Genomic DNA, 14,697 nt, shown 5'->3' with positions numbered 1-14,697 from the left:
CTGCCTGTTTACTAGCACTATTAAAGTTTCAACGAGGAGCACATTTTAGCATAAATGAGAAGAAATTATGTAAACAGACACGACTGCAAGTTTCCCTAATGAAAAGGTGTGTTCCTTTATGAGCAGCAAGCTCCTGCATTCTAGTTATAGGAGACATCAGGGATGGTAAGAAACAGTAAAACCAAGGGGTTCACAAAACAGCACAGCCAAAGCACATAAATGCCCAAGAGCCAGAGTGGAACTCTTTGCAGAATCTTAGGTGGATTCCAAGGCCGTGATGTCCACGTAGACAAAATTTTAAATAAAGACTCGGCTACTCCAGGCCACTTAGATACAACAACAAGAATCACACACCGACAGGCACTCACCTATGTGTGTCTGGGCCATGACATCAGCCAGCCTGTGTGCAGTGCCGCTGCCCCCACTTTGGGTGGATGAGGAAGATGTTGTGGAGGTGGTGGAGCCATGGATGGCCTGGCTGATCCAGTGCTCCATGTTGATGCTGCCCTGGCTGGAGGTGGGCGTCCCCTGGGAGTCACCCTGCACAGAGCCTTCATCTTCTGAACCAGAGGAGGTATCTGTGTGACAGAAGTTATTATGCAGAGAAACAAAGAAATGCACCCCACCAAAATCAAACACCAAAAACAAAGACCTACCTTACCATTAACAGTTTAACAACTCTTGCTTTGAACACTCCTGAAGTTCTACCACTTCTCAGATGAGTTCTTTATAGTATAATGAAATTTTCCTCCAAAGCACCTTAATATAAATTGCTATGAAAAGTTTTTTGGGAGCATTAGAACCTTGGACTAAGATATACTCACCAATTTTCTCCACTCTACAGTTTAGGAAGAAGCCAAATGTATTTGCGCACACACACACTAAGTGAGGTGGCCAAGGGAGGCATTTCCTCACAGATGTTGAATCTTCATGTATTTCAAAGTGAGATGTCTGCAGCCCTTGTTTAGTACCGAGGTGATTTTCTGAGCTATAATTTAAAGTTCATTCTGAGTGCAAGATAACCATGTACCTCCCCAAAGAGTGAGATATCAGCAGAGAGAATGGTGTAGAAGGAAGAATTCACCTCACAACTATGTCTCCCAACTTCTCCACCAACCAACATCCTCAAGACCTTGCCTTCTCCTTTGGTGAGGACAGTAAAACATCCCACTGCACTTTATGATCAAACTAAATGTTTTTACTTTTACATTCATTTCTTTAATCTTCTTTTTAATTTTTAAAGTTGACAGACATCATTATATTAGTTTCAGGTATACATCGCAGTGATTATACATTACATAACTTATTAAGAAATCATCCCTATAAATCTTGTATCCATCTGACACCATATATATTAGAATATTATTAACTATATTCCTTATGCTGTACTTTACACCCCATTATGTAAAAACCAATTTGTACTTGCTAATCCCTTCACCTTTTTCATCCATGCCCCTAATCTCACTGTCATCTGGCAACTGTCTCTGTTCTGTTTGTTGATTTTTGAGTTTTTTTTATTCAATAATTGATAAATATGTTTTTATTGCCATTTTATTGTTCATATTTTTTTCCTTCTTCTTAAAGAAGACTCTTTATCATAATTATATGGTTTGGTGGTGATGAACTCCTTTAGCTTTTTCCTGTGAAGCTCTTTATCTGCCCTTCGATTCTAAACAACAGCTTTGCCTAGTAATCTTGACTGTAAGTCCTTGCTTTCCATGACTTTATCTTATTTTATTTCATTTCATTTTCGTGTGTGTGTGTGTGTGTGTGTGTGTGTGTGTGTTTGAGAGAGAGAGAGAGAGAGAGAGAGAGAGAGAAAGAGACAGACAGGAAGGGAAAGAGGTAAAAAGCATCAACTTGCAGTTGAGGCACTTTAGATGTTCAATAATTGCTTTCTCATGTGCCTTGACTAGGGGGCTCCCGCTGAACCAGTGACCCCTTGCTGAAGCCGGTGACTTTGGGCTCAAGCCAGTGACCTTGGGCTTCAAGCCAATGACCTTTGGGCTCAAATCAATGACTATGGGGTTGTGTCTATGATCCCACACAACACTGCACTCAAGCTGGTGAGCCCTCGCTCAAGCCAGGTAAGCCTATGCTCAAGCTGGCAACCTCAGGGTTTCGAATCTGGGTCTTCAGCATCCCAGGTCAATGCTCTACCCACCATACCGCTGCCTGATCAGGCTGCTTTTCATCTTGAATATTTCTTGCTAATCCCTCTGGCCTACAAAGTTTCTGCTGAGAAATCAACTGACAAGTCTTATGGGAGCTCCCTCACAGGTAACTGTTTTTTTCTTGCTGCTTTTAAGATTCGCTTTGTCTTTAACCTCTTGCATTTTAATTATGATGTGTCTTAGGGTGGGCGTCTTTGGGTTCATCTTGTTTGGGACTCTCTGTGCTTCCTGGACTTGTATGTCTCTTTCCTTCACCAGGTTAGTCATTATTTTTTCAAATAGGCTTTCTATTTCTTGCTCTCCCTCTTCTCCTTGCAGCAACCCCATGATGTGAATGTTGATATGCCTGAAGCTGTCCCAGGGGCTCCTTACACTGTCTTTTTTTTGGGGGGAGGGGGGTTTCTATTTTTCTTTGTTGTTCTATTTGGTGTTCTTGCTTCCTTATACTCCAACTTGCTGATTTTAATTCTTGGCTTCATCTACTCTACTGTTGAGTCTCTGTAAATTACTCATTTCAGACTGGTCCTTGGAAGTTCTCATTAACTTCATTGTGCATCTTTATAACCAGTGTTTTAATCTCTGCATCTAGTAGATTGCTTGTCCTCATTTTGTTTTAGTTCTTTTAGTGGACTGTTCTTCTGTTCTTTCACTTGGGACATGTTTCTTTGTCTCACTTGGCAGCCTCCTTGTGCTTGTTTCTATGTATTAGGAAGAGCTACTATATCTTCCAGGCTTGGTAGAGTGGCCTAATGTAGTAGGCGTTCTGTAGGGTCTAGTGGCATAGCATCCTGAATCACCCAGGCTAGGCCCTTGAGGTGCACCACCCATGTAAGCTATATACACCTTCCTCTTGTAGTTGAGCCTTATTGCTGTTGGCATTGTCAATGGGACTAATTTAACTCCCCCACCCCCAAGGCTGATCTGCTGCAATGACTGGCTGCAATCACTGACCTTCAACCAAAGTGGAACATAAGCTATGCAGGGGCCCACCACAGAGATCAGGACTTACTTCAGCGAGGCTCTGGTACCCATTGGAGACCATCCCTTGAGTGTGTTGCTTGTGGAGGTGGTGAGGTGGTGAGGTGGTAAGGTGGTTGGACAGTTGGGTGGTTGGTGGTGGTGCTTTTACATGGTCTGACACTGTCCACTGAGTGAACTGTTTCTGGGGTCTCCTGGGATGTGCAGGTCAAGGTCAGTCACCACCGTTGTTCTGCTCAGAACCACCCAGCATGAGCTACAAAGCAGTCTACAGATGGCTGCTACTTGTGCTGGGCTGGGAGGTGCCCGGGTGAAGCCAAGCTGTGAACCAAGGCAGGCTGCTGCTAATGCTGGGCTTGTGACCACTTAGCAAGAGGTATGGGGCATGTTGGGCCCAGATGCTGTTCATTTAAGAGATTTTAGGAAAGTCTGAGACATAAGTCAAAACAGACCATTTTATGGAAATGTCATTGGGAACATCATGGGTGGGACTAAAAGATGCATGGGGTGGAGCCTCACGGAATCACCAGGGCAGGGCATATGAGCCAGGTTGGTGGAGACTCAAGATATGCTGCCAGGCTGACAGCTCTGTGGGGGAAGAGTTCATCAAAGGAACAATGACCTCTGCCTTCTGTCTGTCCCTTCCCTCAGCTCTCATCTGATGTCAAACAATTCAGTCCCTCCCTGTATGCCTCTGGTGCCTTTCAAGCCACTGCCCCAGTGCTGGAGCTCAGGAGTGAGTCCAAGTAAGCTCATATGCAGGTCCATTAAGAGGAACTGCCTGAGGCCTGACCTGTGGTGGCGCAGTGGATAAAACGTCGACCTGGAAATGCTGAGGTCGCCAGTTCGAAACCCTGGGCTTGCCTGGTCAAGGCACATATGGGAGTTGATGCTTCCAGCTCCTCCCCCCTTCTCTCTCTCTCTGTCTCTCTCTCTCTCCCTCTCTCTGTCCTCTCTAAAAATGAATAAATTAAAAAAAAAAGAAAAAAAAAAGAGGAACTGCCTGAGACTCCAGCAGCGCTCCAGCTCCTTCAGCCTCAATACTCAGTGGTTTTTACAGTCAGAAGTTATGGGTACTTCTCTTCCTGGCACTGGAACCCTGGGACAGGCGACTTGGTGTGGGGCTGGGATACCTCGCTCCTCAGCGGGACCTCTGTAGCTGAGTTATCCCTCCCTATTTTTATCTGCCACAGATGGGTATGGACCACAGCTCCGCCCCTCCTAATAATCTCAATGCGGCTTATTTAATACCCTAGTCGTAGGACTTTCATTCAGCCAGATTTCAAGTGATTTTGAATGATGGTTCTTTTGAGGTTTAGTTGTAATTTGATGTGGTTGTGAGAGGAGGCAAGTACCATGTTTACTCATGCCTCCATCTTGACCCAAAGTTTACATTCATTTCTTTAAAAATTTTACAATTATTTTTCTCTCTGAAAATTATGTATCTTAGATTGAGAAAAAACACACCACATTTTTCATTAAAACAGTGGAAATATTTTTTATTTAAAAGCTTTTCACTTAGCAACAAGGTTTTCAAGAATAAATTATTGGCAGATTTGTTACTTAAACTTCAATGTAATCGTGACATTTAGGATACTAACTATAGGTGAGAAATGTGAGATTCCAGAAGGGGAAAGAAAGAAGGTAAGTAGCTATATAACATTTAATGAGAATAAAAAAAATGAGCTTATCTTAAATCAAGATGTAGGACTTTAAAAAAAAATAACACAGTATTTGTAAAAGATATTGAAACTAATATTTACCATTGTGACAAACTTTTTTAAGACTTTTGAGAAATGTGAGATTCCAGGAGGGACAAAAAAGGAGGTGAGTAGCTATGGAACATTTAATTAGAATTAAAAAAAATGAGTTTATCTTAAATCAAGATGTAGGACATTTTTTAAAAAAGACAACAGTATTTGTAAAAGATATTGAAACTAATATTTTACCATTGTAACAAACATTTTTAAGACTTTTGAGAAATATATATTCCCGTATATCCATACCAAATACCACATCCCTAGAAAGTTTTTCCATGCCCACTTAGTCAGATTTTTATTCCTCACCCTATCTTTTCAACAAAAAACAACCTCAAAACAGCAGCAAAGAACAACAAACAAACAAACAAACAACTAAAGAACAATATTCCTCATGATACTGACACATAAATCCTCAAAAAATAATGGCAAAAAGAATCGAGAAACATAAAATGAATAGTATATTATGACGAAATGTTGAGCAGGCTTATACATATCAACATGAATTAAAGTTGATTTGGGATTCAAAAGTGAATCACTGCCACCTTGTTAAAGTTAATTTTCTAAATAAAATTTAAAAGAAAATGAAAAAGAAAAGAGATTCAAAAGTGAATTATTGTTATATACCTTATTGATAGAATAAAGGAAGAAAAACCCTAAGTTAACCTTACAAGTCATAAAAAAGTACTTTAAAAAACTTCTCAGCAAAGCAGAAACAGCAAGGAAATTTCCTCTACCTGATAAAGAGCATCCATGAACACTACCAGCTAACACTGTATTTAATGGTAGAAGACTGAATATATTTTCCTAAGATCAAGAACAAGGCAATGATGTTCCTTCTTAACAACTTCTTTTTTAAATTATCTGGAAGGTTCTAAACAGTGAAACACAGCAACAAGAATAAATTAAAGGCGTCCAGATTAGAAAGCAAGCAGTAGAACTGTCTTTACTCATAAATGACATGATCTTGTATGTAAAAAATCCCAAAGAACATAGCAAAAAATAATTGGTTTAAGAAAGGAGTTTAGCAATGCCACAGGATACAAAATAAAGACATGACATGTCTTCAGATATACAGATATTAGCACTGAACAATATAGGAATTAGATTTTTTAAAAATTATATTCACAACAGCATCAAAAAGGATAAAACCTTTAGCAATATATCTAACGAAAATTCAAAGTAATACCTAATAAAATGCTAGAAAGGCTTTTTTGGGGGGGAAAATTAAAAGCTTATTCTAAAATTTATTTGAAAATACAAAGGACCTCAAATAGCCAAAATAATTTTGAGAAAGGAGGACTTCACTATTTGATATAAAAACTTACTATAAAGTTACAATAATCAAGACAGCAACACTAGCACAAGAATAGGTACATATATCAATGGAACAGAACCAAATAAAGAAAAAAATTCTTACATTTATAGTCATTTTATTTTTGACAAAGTTCTCAAAATAATTTAATGAGAAAAACAGTTATCGTCTCAACCAATGTTGCTGGGCAACTAGATATTCTTATAAAAATAAAAAAACAACAAACAATAAAAACCAATACCTCATAAATTTTACCTCACATCATAAACAAAATTTAATTTAAAATGGATCATAGACCTAAATGAAAGAACTATGGAATTTCTAAAATTTCTAAAAGCACAATCCATAAAATAATAACTGATGAATTGAACTTCATCAAAATAAAAAACTCTTAAGATTGAAAGGACCTTATTATTTTCCTATGAGTAATGTAACAAATCACTACAAACTCAGTGGATTACAACAACACATGATTATCTTACAGCTCTGGAGGTTAGGAATCTAAAATCCAGGTGTTGGAGTGGCTAATTCCTTTGGAGGCTTTAGGGGAGAATCTATTCCTTTGCCTTTTCAAGATATACCTGCATCACTTGCATCCTTGGCTCCTGTACTCTTTATCTATCTATAAAGTGTAATTCTTCAACCTCTGATTCTATTGTCTTTTTTTTCTGACGCCTTTCTCTCTCTTATGAGGAGGACCTCTCTCACCCTATTTATCTATCTATCTATCTATCTATCTATCTATCTATCTATCTATCAGAGACAGAGAGAGAGGGACAGATAGGGATAGGCAGACAGGAAGGGAGAGAGATGAGAAGTATCAATTTTTTTGTTGCGGCTCCTTGGTTGTACATTGATTGCTTTCTCATATGCGCCTTGACTAGGGGGCTGGGAGGCTACAACAGAGTGAGTGACCACTTGCACAAGCCAGCAACTTCTGGTCTCAAGACAGCCAGTGACCTCGGGGTTTTGAACCTGGGTCCACTGCATCCCAGTTCAATGCTCTATCCACTGCTCCACTGCTTGGTCAGGCTTTCACCTGGTTTTATTGTTATACAATTGATATACATCATTGTATAAGTTTAAGGTGTACGGCATAATTGTTTGACTTACATATATTGTGAAATGATTACTACAATTAAGTTTAGTTAGTATCCATCATCTTATAGCTAAAATAAAAATGTAAAATAATTTTTTTCCTTGTGATGAAAACTCTTGGGATTCTTAAATTTCATATATATATTATACAGCAGTGTTAACTACAGTCATCACATGATATATTATATCCCTAGTACTTAATTTATAACTGGAAGTTAGTACCTTTTGGCCACCTTTCTCCAATTCCCTGTCCCCTCGACTCCTGGCCTTTAGAAACCAGAAATCTCTCTCTTTTGATTTGTTTTCTAGATTCAACATATAAGTGAGATCAAACAGTAGTTGTCTTTCTTGGTCTAAATAAGGGCTTTTGGATTACAGTGGGTATACTGAGTTAGTCCAGGATAATTGTCCATCTCAGGATCTTAATCATATCCGCAAGTCCCCCTTGCAATGTAAGATAACTATTTACAAGTTATAGAAATTAGAACATGGCTCTCTCTGGAGGGGCTATCATTTTGTTTACCACAGACACCATTAAGAAAAAAGAAAAAGCACAGTGTGCATATTGTGTATCTGATAAAGGACTTATATTCAGATAATATAAAGAATTCTTACTCTGAGAAAACAAAAAAAATTTTTTTAGATGGGCAAACATTTAAGAAAGACATTTCACCAATGAATATATATAAATGCCTAATAAGCACATAGAAAGATGCTCAGCATTATTAGGGAAATGAAAATTAAAACCACAACAAAATATTATTTCATACCCACTAGAGTGGCTATAATAAAAATTAAAAAAAAAAAGACAATACCAAGTGTTAGTAACAATGCTGAGAAACTGAAATCTTCATACATTGCTGGTGGGAATATAAAATGGTGTAGCAATTGTGGAAATAATTGGCAGTTTCTTAAAAGTTAAATATAAAATGACCATAACTCATTAATTTTACTCCTAGGAATCAACCCAAGATAAATGAAATTATAAGACTAAACAAAGCTATATACATAAATGTTGATATCCTTATTCATAATAGCCAAAACCTTGAAACAAGCTAAATATCCATCAAATATTGAATCAATAAACAAAATGCGGTATATCTATCTAAGAGGAACCAGTGAAGCAATGAGAAGGAATGCATAACTACAAGTGATGAATGCTATAACACAGAAGATACCCAAACACATTAGGCTTACGAAGCTAGATGCAAAAGAATCTATTTCATGATTTCATTTTTTAAATGTCTAGAATATTTATAGGGGCATATAAATCAGATTGGTGGCATCCCAGGGCTGGAGTGAGAATGGAAATTAACTGAAAATGGGTACAAGGAAATTTTTGGAGTTATGGAAATGTTCTAAAACTGGATTATGGTAAATACTGAAAAATCTATGTATTTTTTAAAATTTATTGAATTATATACTTACAATAGGTTAATTTTATGGGAACTAAATTATATCCATAGAAAGGTATTTTAAAAATTGAGTGTTTTGCAATAGTTGGGTATAATATTCTGTGAATATTAACTGCATCAAATTGATTGACAGTGTTGTTTTGACAACTTGATGACTATATAAGTGCATTTTAAAATCTCCAATTATTATTCTTGATTTTTCTACTTTTTCCTTCCTCATATCAGTTTCTACTTATAAATGATAATGCTGTTTGTAGGTATATTGTATAAGTATTCATTCTTATGTCTTGCTGGTGAATTGCTCATTTACCATTATGCAATGCCCCTCTTTATAGTTTATGCTACTTTGTCTTGCTGTCTACCTTGTCTGATATGAATATAGACTTGTTTACTTCTTCATGCTTAATGCTTTTTCATTATTTTTAATTATCCTTTTTTTTTATATTTAAACGTGTCTCTTATAGACAACTCAAAGATGTATCTATTTTCTCTTTTTGTCCAGTCTCACCACTTACCTTTTAGTTGGGTGTTTGATCTATTTATATCTATTATAATCATCGGTATAAGAGGGTTTAATGCTAACATTTTGCTACTTGTTTTCCAGTCATTCCTATTTTTTTCAATCTCTTGATTTTTCCTGACTTCTTTTCTATTAACCACATATTTTTTAAGAGTTTCATTTTATGCCCTCTATTCTTGCTTGTATCTCTTCTCATGTTTTAGTGGCTGCTTTAGTGCTAACAATATGCATCCTTGATGCACTTATATAGGGTCAATATTGTAACTGTTTGCTCTTCAAAACTGACACTACAAATTGCTTTCTACTTCACAAACATAATAACAGTATAATTAGATTCACCTGTGACTATCTTTTGTGTGTGAGTGTTGTTTTAAAGCAAATTACAAGGGGAAGACACAGCATGTTATGTTTGTCCAGATATTTACTGTTTCCAGTGTTCTTTCCTTTTTATAGATGTAAGTTTTCATTTCATATCATTCCCCATAAGCCCATATGCCAGTTTGAAGTACAGTACTGCTGGCACCATATTCTCGCAGCTTTCACATATCTCATTATGTCTTCATTTCCTTTAATATCCTTGCTTATGAAGAATATTTTCACTGGATATGAGTTGACAGGTTTTTGTTTCTCCTTTTAGGACAGTAAAGATGTCTTTCCATTGCTTTCTGACTTCTATTGTATCTTTATATAAGTCATTTATTAGTCATATAATTGTTTTCCAATATATAACATCTGTTTTCCTCTCAAGTTTTTTAAGATTTCCTCATAATCTTTGGATTTCAGCACTTTGACATTTATGAACTTAGGTTTGATTCCTTTTAGACTTATCCTGCTTGGGTTCACTGAACTTCTAAATCATTGGTGGTGATTATATCAATCTAAGGAGTTTTGACCCTCATTTCTTCAAATTCCAATTATAATTCTGTTAACATTGTTCCACAGATACTTCAGGTTCTGTTCATTTTACTTTAATATTCTGTTTTTTCCGTTAGGTTTGGTTAATTTCTCTTGATCTCCCTTAAAGTTTCAAGACACTATCTTCCTTCTCCAAGCTGATGTTAAACTGATCCAGTGAAATTTAATTTCATTATTATCCTTTTCAGTTTTAGAGTTTCCATTAATTTAAAAAATATTTTCCCTTTCTTTACTCAACTCAGCTATTATTAAGATAATATTTTCCTTTATATCTTTGACATATTTTCATTTGATTCCCTGAATAAAGCTTTACAATCAGATTTGAAAACCCTGATTTCCTCTATATCAAACACCTTCCCCAGTGCTTTCCAATGGAAATGTAACGGGAGCCTCATACATAATTTTAAACCTTCTAGTAACCACATTATAAAATACACGAATAGGAATTACTAATTTTTATAATGTACTGTTACTTAGCACAAAAATATTCTAAATATTGTTTCAACATGTAATAAAGGTAGAAGTTAATGAAATATTTTCCAGTCATTTTTTTCATCTAAGCTCTTCAAAATCTGTATTTCATTCTCATAACAAATACAATTGAAACCAGCAACAATCTTTGTGCTTGATAAATGATTAGTGGCTACACGAGAGCACATTGGAGCTATCTTGTGGTTTTCTATTGAGTCCTTCTGCAGGCACAGCTTACCCTTCTCCTGTCTCTGCATATCTAGTGATTTTTTTAGTGAGTACTAGATACTATGGATGGTATGCTGAGGAATTCTGAATTCTAAAATCTTTTGCAGCCTTGATTTTTACTTTGCATTTACTTCAATTACTGGTTGACCCTGTTGATCTCGAGCAGACTTGTAGTTATTTTTTGCCAGTGTGGGTCTGTGGAAAACTTCAGCTTCTTTATCTTCCCTAACCTTAGTTCTCAGCCCTCTTCAAATTAGCAGAATAGCTATGCTTGCTCAGCTTGCTCAGAACCCAATCTCTGTGTTATATTCTAAAAATTTTCTCCAGACAGAGAACTGGGAACTGTGGGACTCACCTCATGAGTTTTTCTGCTCTCAGTTCAGTCTTGTTCAACTTGAGGTCCACAGCCTAAAAATAGCTGTGTCATTTGCTTTGTGCAATTTTATAGCTGCTTATTGTGTCTGGATTAGTCCAATAAAAGTCATTTTGTCATAACTAGAAGCAGAAATGCTAGAAAATTATTCTTATATTTTTATATGTTAAAACTAAAGATAAGCCTGACCAGGCGGTGGCGCAGTGGATAGAGCGTCGGATTGGGATGCAGAGGACCCGGGTTTGAGACCCCGAGGTCGCCAGCTTGAGTGCGGGCTCATCTGGTTTGAGGAAAAAAAAGCCCACTAGCTTGAACACAAGGTCGCTGGCTCCAGCAAGGGGTTACTCGGTCTGCTGAAGGCCCGCGGTCAAGGCACATATGAGAAAGCAATCAATGTACAACTAAGGTGTTGCAATGTGCAATGAAAAACTAATGATTGATGCTTCTCATCTCTCCGTTCCTGTCTGTCTTTCCCTGTCTATCCCTTTCTCTGACTCACTCTCTGTCTCTATAAAATAAATAAATAAATAAATAAAAATTTTAAAAAACCCCAAAAAACAAAAAACTAAAGATAAGTTTCACCTGTAGAAGACTGGCACTGTAATGATCCTAGTAAGATCTATTCCAGAAAAATTACACTGGGCAGTACCTCTCATTTCATGCAGAGAATATAACTTTCAGAAATATTCCTTTAATAGCAGTAGGCATGAAATAAGTTCTAACAAGTTACCAGCAACCAAAAACAAAAAACAAAACAAAACCAAAATGAGAGAAAATGAAACTGAGACAAGATTCTGTTCAAGCAAATAAGGTTATAAACAGGCATTTATGAGTGTACAAAACTATTTCATGAAGCGGAGCATTGGTGGTCTAGTGGAGAGCATAGCTGCCTTCCAAAACTATTTCATCTGACATTAATCTGACATTATCATTAGGCCTCCTGAATGACTGTTTACAAAATGTATTATATAGTGTACATAAAAATTCTAGTCAAATAATTAAATGCAAATGTTACACCAAAATAACATCTCTGATAATGTTCTTATATTTTGCAAAGATATTTGTACAAGGTTTGTTTTCTGAAAGTTCCAACTTGCATCATATATGACATAGTAACATTTCTGAGGTTGGTTTAACATGAAAAAAGTACATATATGAATAATCACATTGCTTCTTGCATTTTAAACTGTACATTTCTCATAAAAAGTGGCTCAGGTAAATGTCTATCTTCCAGAATACCACTTATTTCTAAATATTTGCTTAAAAATATTTTAAGTCTGCGTGACCAGGTGGTGGTGCAGTGGATAGAGAGCAACAGCTTGGGATGCTGAGGACCCAGGTTCAAAATCCCAAGTTCACCAGCTTGAGTGAGGGCTCACCAGCTTGAGCATAGGGTCACTAGCTTGAGTGTGGGATCATAGATATAACCCCATGGTCACTGGCTTGAGCCCAAAGGTCGCTGGCTTGAGCACAAGGTCACTGGCTTAAGCAAGGGGTCATTGGCTTGGCTAGAGCCCCCAGGTCAAGACACATTTGAGAAAGCAATCAATGAACAACTAAAGTGCTACAACTATGTGTTGATGCTTCTCATCTCTCTCCCTTCCTATCTGTCTATTCCTGTCTCTCTCTCTCTCTAAAAGAAGTTAAAAAAGTAAAAAAAAAAAAAATTATATATATAGTCGGCCTGACCAGTGGTGGCACAGTGGATAAAGCATTGACCTGGGACACTGAGGACCCAGGTTTGAAAACCTGAGTTCGCTAGCTTGAGCGTGGGATTATCTACATCAGGGGTCCCCAAACTACGGCCCGCGGGTCACATGCAGCCCCCTGAGGCCATTTATCCGGCCTCCGCTGCACTTCCGGAAGAGGCACCTCTTTCATTGGTGGTCAATGAAAGGAGCACATTGACCATCTCATTAGCCAAAAGCAGGCCCATAGTTCCCATTGAAATACTGGTCAGTTTCTTGATTTAAATTTAATTGTTTTTTATTTTAAATATTGTATTTGTTCCTGTTTTGTTTTTTTACTTTAAAATAAGATATGTGCAGTGTGCCTATATAGGGATTTGTTCATAGTTTTTTTATAGTCTGGCCCTCTAATGGTCTGAGGGACAGTGAACTGGCCCCCCTGTGTAAAAAGTTTGGGGAACCCTGATCTACATGATCCCAAATTTGCTGGCTTGAGCCCAAAGGTTGCTGACCTGAACCCAAAGTCTCAGGCTTGAGGAAGGGGTTGCTAGCTTGGATTGAGCCCCCTAGGTCAAGGCACATGTGAGAAGCAATCAATAACAATTTAAAAAAGTGATGGGCCCTGGCTGGTTGGCTCAGTGGTAGAGCGTCAGCCGGGTGTGTATATGTCCCAGGTTGGATTCCTGGTCAGGGCACACAGAAGAAGTACCTATCTGCTTCTCCACGCCTCCCCCTCTCACTATGCATTCATTCTCGTTCTCTCTCTCTCTCTTTCTCGCACGCGCTCTCTCTCGCTCTCTCCCCTCCTCTCCTGCAGCCACGGCTCAGTTAGAATGAGTTGGGCCCGGGCGCTGAGGATGGCTCCATGGCCTTTGCCTCAGGTGCTAAAAAATGGGTCGGGTTGCAACAGAGCAATGCCCCAGATGTACAGAGCATCACCCTTAGTGGACTTGCTGGGTGGATCCTGGTCAGGGTGCATGCAGGAGCCTGTCTTTGTCTCTCGTCCTCTCACTAAAACTTTAAATAAATAAGTGATGAAACCATGAGTTAATGCTTCTCATCCCTTTCCCTTCCTGTCTCTCTCTAAAAAAAAAAAAAAAAAAAAAAAAAATTATATTCTTGAGATGAAGAACATTTGTTGGAATATCTTTAAAAAATGACTAACATATACACTATTTACTTATTTTGTCTTATAAAGCTCAGAACTTTCATCCTTAAGGGCATGCAGAACTGAATATTTAAGAGCTGGCTGGAGAATTATTGGATATACTTGACTGACCACATCTCTGAGTTGAAATGGGAACTTCGTTACCTTCACTGCTTACAAACACTCATAGTTAAACTTCAAAGACTCTAAGGTAACTGCCTAAATTTTCAATTCATTTGGTTTCTTAATACAAAATTACAATATACTTATATTTAAAGATTTAAGAATATGTACATACCAGTCTAAACAGAAGAAAAGTCCAAGTTTAGTTAGAACTATAGAGGTATAATATTTCTCTTTTGCTATATAAAGTATTAAAAAAAATTGTAAGACTTTAAGTCTTATACTTATGAATCTTGAAGAAAAGTTAAAACACTTATTTATACAAATACACATATAATAATGGTAACTTTCCTTTCAAATTTAATTTAGAGCATATATGCTATTTCTGGACACGAGGTTCACAAAATCTGAATTTAGAACACCATTTTCTTGAAAGCTAGAAAGACTGCGACTGAAGGGCTGGTAGTGAATTAATTCTAAGGCATGCCTGCCACT

General features: G+C 37.3%; 1 protein-coding gene across 4 annotated transcripts in view; it reads right to left on the bottom strand.

Moving 5' to 3' along the window:
• The window catches only part of DIP2C (disco interacting protein 2 homolog C), a 463,773-nt gene that overhangs the window by 163,166 nt on the left and 285,910 nt on the right, over positions 1–14,697 (bottom strand). For all 4 annotated transcript variants that reach the window (XM_066233339.1, XM_066233336.1, XM_066233337.1 and 1 more), the window contains one exon: positions 369–578. In XM_066233339.1, the coding sequence (XP_066089436.1) occupies positions 369–578 (210 nt within the window). The remainder of the gene's footprint in view (positions 1–368; positions 579–14,697) is intronic.

Source organism: Saccopteryx bilineata, chromosome 5 (assembly GCF_036850765.1).
Source record: "Saccopteryx bilineata isolate mSacBil1 chromosome 5, mSacBil1_pri_phased_curated, whole genome shotgun sequence".
NCBI classification, from domain to species: Eukaryota; Metazoa; Chordata; class Mammalia; order Chiroptera; family Emballonuridae; genus Saccopteryx; species Saccopteryx bilineata.
This window is presented reverse-complemented; position numbering and strand designations above follow the sequence as displayed.